This window comes from Mucor mucedo, assembly GCF_025094135.1.
Source record: "Mucor mucedo strain NRRL 3635 chromosome Unknown EV154scaffold_417, whole genome shotgun sequence".
In the NCBI taxonomy this organism is placed as follows: Eukaryota; Fungi; Mucoromycota; class Mucoromycetes; order Mucorales; family Mucoraceae; genus Mucor; species Mucor mucedo.
In genome coordinates this window covers 1-5,167 of record NW_026252701.1, presented here as the reverse complement: position 1 = coordinate 5,167, position 5,167 = coordinate 1, and the positions used below count along the sequence as shown (strand labels likewise).

The 5,167-nt window shown below is 39.5% G+C and overlaps 1 protein-coding gene across 1 annotated transcript; it reads right to left on the bottom strand.

The window, feature by feature from the left end:
* Positions 1–4,077: 4,077 nt before the first annotated feature.
* EV154DRAFT_572901 (uncharacterized protein) lies at positions 4,078–4,534 on the bottom strand (the record flags this gene model as incomplete). Its single annotated transcript, XM_051606370.1, has 2 exons — positions 4,078–4,136; positions 4,201–4,534. The coding sequence occupies 2 exons, from the start codon at positions 4,532–4,534 to the stop codon at positions 4,078–4,080; spliced, it is 393 nt and encodes a 130-aa protein (XP_051449817.1).
* Positions 4,535–5,167: the final 633 nt, after the last annotated feature.

Sequence of the window (5,167 nt, the reverse complement as noted above, 5' to 3'; positions counted from 1 at the left end):
ATGGAGAAGACCATGTATCGACTATGACGAAAAGCGATTTAAGACTAGCTCTGAATTAAGGTCCCCAACGCCAGTATGAAATTGATGTCTATCGGTAATATTCTTTCCAATATGTTGGCTGATCCTCACAGTAGAGACCTTCTAAGTTATAGAGACAACAGGGAATCAAGTAACATGCAAATGAGTGATATTTTCGATGGGCAAATTTACAAGAATCTGGTAAGAAGGGATTGTTCTCCAATCCTGACCATATCGCTATTGATCTTTACACGGATTGGTTTATAAACCAAAAGAGCAAAAATTGTTTTAAATCATCCACATTGTGATATTCAATCTTGATCCTTCCATCAGGTAACAAATTATACTGGTCTTAAAATTTACAACTTTCTAAAAAACTAGACATTAGATACACAAACGAGCATATGTTACAGCTAGAATTTTTACCCGGTCCTAAAAAACGTACTCGTCCAGATTCATTCTTGCCCCCCATCATCGACGAGTTAGAGGATTTGGAAACCCATGGGTTTGTTATCAAACGTGGTGATATGGAAATCGGTCGCTCCAAAGTATACTTGCTACTAGCATCTGGTATTATTCCAGCTGGGGCAGATATGGCTCACATCGGTTCTCATACCAGTACATACGGTTGTCGTTTTTGTGAATCGAAAGGGAGAAGTCCAGACAATAAGTCTGATCGAAAGTATTTTGACGATTGTTCTGCCCCATTGATCCCACTGCAAGACTACATGACTGGAAATCCTGTAAGTATAATGACTTGATCTTTTGTTATCTCGAGACTAATAAAGTGTACCTACTATAGAAAAAAAACATTTACCAACCAAGTGTCTTCAGTGAGCTATCGACATTTTCCGGTTCCTCATTTTTTTGGTTGGATTAGCTCCATATTATAGCCAGAGGTATCGGCAAACATTTATACGATCTGATCACAGTAGAACTTTCCAAAGATCAAAAGTACTACTATACAAAGCAAGATAAAACCGTCTCAATCGCCAAGTATCCTTTCTACATCTCAAGAAACAATTTGGATATTATTGGGGATTGCATCACTTCATCTAGAAAGCATGTCCCCGTTTCTTTCCAGGGTAGCTTCGACAATGTGTTTGAAATGATTGATGGTACACGTGCGGTGGATTGGTTGGACTTCCTTTTGTACATTGTTCCCACACTGGTTGCGCCCTACCTGCCTAACAGGTCTGCCAAAAATAACGTCCTGGGCTTGGTCAAAGGTTGTGCTCTTTCATTGCAGTGGGATCTTACACCAGATCTTATCAATGAAATGGATGGGTAAGTCAGTATACTAAAGTATTTAACAGAAATATATTACCTTTGACAGCTTCTTTGCGACTTGGCACACGTATCTTCTGGAGCAAGTCAATCTGAAAAACATCTCTCGGAGCGTGTTTCGTCCTGTCCAACATTACTTGATTCACGTTCCATACATCATTAAGCAACAAGGTCCCTTGAGGTGTTACTCTGCAAGATCCATGGAGATAGTGATTGGTGTATACTCGAAACTAATTAAATCAAGAAGAATGGGTGGTAAAAATGCAAGTATGCTCATTCAAAGATTTGCAATTCGTAATTTCATCAACGGCATTATCGATATTACGAAAGAAATTGATTTGATCGTACCAGCCGGACCAGGGGACATCGATTGCATGGATCTTCCTGATAGCCTGGATGATGTGCAGCTTTGGGCGCCGTTTGGTGCTAACACCTCTCTGGATGGTGAGATGATAGAAGGTATCAGATGCAGCCGAGTAAAGGATGCCTTATCTAGATATTACCGAAGATCTAGTGGTGTTAACGTTGCTACTTCTTTCGGTGATTCTGAAATTGCCACTGCTTCTCGTGCTTGGATAAACAGCAATGTTTATTCCTCCAGCATGTACCGAAGACAAAGGAACGAGATAAGTCGGGGAAACCATTACGTGATATTCAGCACCAGCTATAAAAAGTAAGTCGATTCCTGTTTTATTGAGTTAGCTTCTAACTCCTTTTTCTTTTTCTATTTTTATCTTAGCCACTTCCACGTTTCCCTTCGCTGTTGGCTTGTAGGTGCTGTTCATTTCTTTTTCAAGCATGTTGACTTGAATAACATCCGACAGTTTTTGGCGCTAGTCGAAGTCATGAAACATCACCACGTCGCCCGACACGACAAGTCTGTTTCAATTGTCAAGGCTCGTTCAGGATCAGGGCAAGCGACATTCGCGGTCATCATCGTGGCAGACATTGAACATCAAGTTGGGTTAATTGAGTTTCCTCCCAATGGAAACCAGTTCTACGTCATTGCCCCCTACTATGCATTGAACAATAATCTTCAAGCAAATAAAGGAAACCTTTCCATGTTGTAAGTTTTTGTAATTGCCATTCGTTTCATTACTTTTCTTTTCTTTTATGGAACACATGTGGAATGGAATGAGGTCATATTTTCTTCGGGCAAAATGATAATAAAAGAATCACAGAACCGAAAAAAACAACTTTTTTTTTTAAAAAATAAATAAATAAATAAATCTGGTTTTTAAAATAATAAAAAAATGGTAGTTTGTTATCATTTGCTTCACAGGCTCAAAACATTATGTTTTATGCTGTAACCCATCAAATTCAGATCAATATTGCATCAAATTTTTGTCATATAGCAATCTAATTTTAACTTCGATATAGTTTTTATAACATCTAAACTACATATTGACGGTTCTAGAAATGTTTTTGAAGCACTTTTGTTTTTTTTATGATATTATGATCATTTGTAGCAATTTTTTTCTCGAATCTTATTGGCTGGGGATATGGAGCAAATTAAAAATATGGCAGTTATGTTTCCATTAAATTCAGGGCTGCTGGTATGTCCGCCATAATGTTAATAACAATAGTAGGGTATTTAAAAGAAGGGGGATTGGTCACTTGCAGCTCTTTTCTTTTCGCAAGAATTTTAGTTTCGTTTGCCTACTTCCTTGTTGTATTTATAGATTATTTACATGGTTTTGGTTTCTAGCTACTCCAATAAATTCAACTGAAATGTTGCAATAAAATTAATATTCTTAAAGCCACACAATGAAAGCGGAAGAGAAAAACAAAGTATATGCTTAAGCGTTACCGAAATGCTTTAGCCCCATTTTATATTTGGCTGGTTATAAGTGTCAGCTTAAAATACTTTATGCTTAGTTTTTCCGCGTGTCATAAACAGTTATATCCATAAATACCATCTTGCCCTCGTCAGACGTATACTATAATAAACTTTAAATTTTCTTTCTAAAAATATCATCAGGACGTGCTTTCCAATAAAACGTCCTGAATAAACACTATTGACGTAGTTAAACCATACAGTATTAGTAACACACGCCTAATGACGTTCATAAGCGCTTAATTAGAAAAGCGAATGACGAATTGAACTGGATGGAAAATAAGCATTCATTGCTTAACGGTACCATTACCAGCATTCCGATATAAGGGAATATGCGTTTTTGTACAAACACGAAAATGTGTATACCTCAAACTGAAACCTCATACTTAAGTACACGAAGCCAATTTACCAAAAAAAAAAAAAAAAATTGCTATGCAGGAAAAATAAATTTCTCTAAACGCTCAAAAAAAATGTGTTGAGAGCCATTAATGTTGGTAAATAACCTATCTAGTTTCTATAATCAAGTAAAGGTAAACCATATTATACGTATGTAACTTTTATTAATTAGGGGGGCCATTTAAACAAGATTAATGTTGCCCAAGAACGTTTTCCATTTAGTCTTTCTCATAAGTCGTTCCATGTAATTAGATTAGCAGAATGAATAAATAGCTGCAATCCCTAAAAGACCGAAATTATTATGATATCATGTTTTTTATGGAAATCAGTGATTTCTATGGAAACGTAATAATGGTTATCACTATTTCTTTTTAAGGCCAATTCTTTTTAGTTACACTTAAACGCTTAAACAAACAATCCCTTTTTTTTATGTTAATAACCACAATGTCTTTGTTCCAAATGCACCCATTACCCAATCTAAATAAAACTACATAGTCATTCGTATATAGAAAATTCTTCTTCATAAAAAAAAATGTTTATTACAATCTGGATGGACCAGAAGGACGAGTGAAAAAACATTTTCTTTGTTCCTGGGGCACTAAAACGGTATGATGGTCAATTAGTAAACTGATTAAAAAGAATTTCCAAATATAGATAAATACCTGTTCTGCTTAAAGGATCCCTGAATTTTTCGTTGTCCAAGTTTCGCCAAGGAGATCCGACGTACGAAAAGCGAGTTCGGCGAACCAGGGGCTCGGAGGTTGCCGGCTCGTCGACACGCAAAGAGGAAGAAAAAGGCCGGGGAGAAGGAGAGGAAGCAACACTGACCTCGCTGACTGCAGCAGCACCAGAAAGCACAGGAGAAGGGGGAGAAGCAACGATGACTGAAGGTGAAGCAACAGCAGCAGCAGAAAACAAAGAAGAAGGGGTAGCAACAACAGTGACCGCAGAAGCCGCAGGAGAAACCGAAGACACCGGAGAAGGAGAAGAAGCCATAACAGCACCGACACCAGAAGAAAAGAGCGGGCGGAGGCAAAGAAAACGTGTCCTCGGCAGGAACAGACATTACCCGGCGACGAGGAGAAAAACCGGGAGAAGGAGAGCGGGATCTTCTTTTTTCTCCTACCTTTGGATCCTCCAAAGCAGAAGACGAAGCAACAGGAGACCACCACCGGAGTCTTTGGCAGCAAAGACAAACCGGCAACGGGGGAGCGGCGTCAACTATTTCCCGAAAGGAAACGAAGCGGACGAAAAACGGGCGAAGCGAGATTCCCTTGTCTAAGAATAGGCGAGAGCGAGGAGAGCGCAATTCCTCCGAAGGCTCACCAGCAGAAAGAAAGCCAAGAGAAGGCCGGGGGAAAACAGGAGACGCCATATCCACAGATGTGAATGAAGAGGAGGGCGGGAGAGATACCAACTCATCCCAAAGCCAAGACCGCAGAAGACGAAGCAGGTGCCACAACGGGAGAGGCAGAAGGAGAGCAAGAAAAAACCGGAGAGGGCGAGACAGAACCTACACGGGCCACTCCAAACTGGCGGCCGAACCAGCAGAGACAGGAGGTACTTTCAAAGATCCAATTCCAACCGACGAACCACCAACGACGGAAGGACAAGCGTTATCCTCAAGGG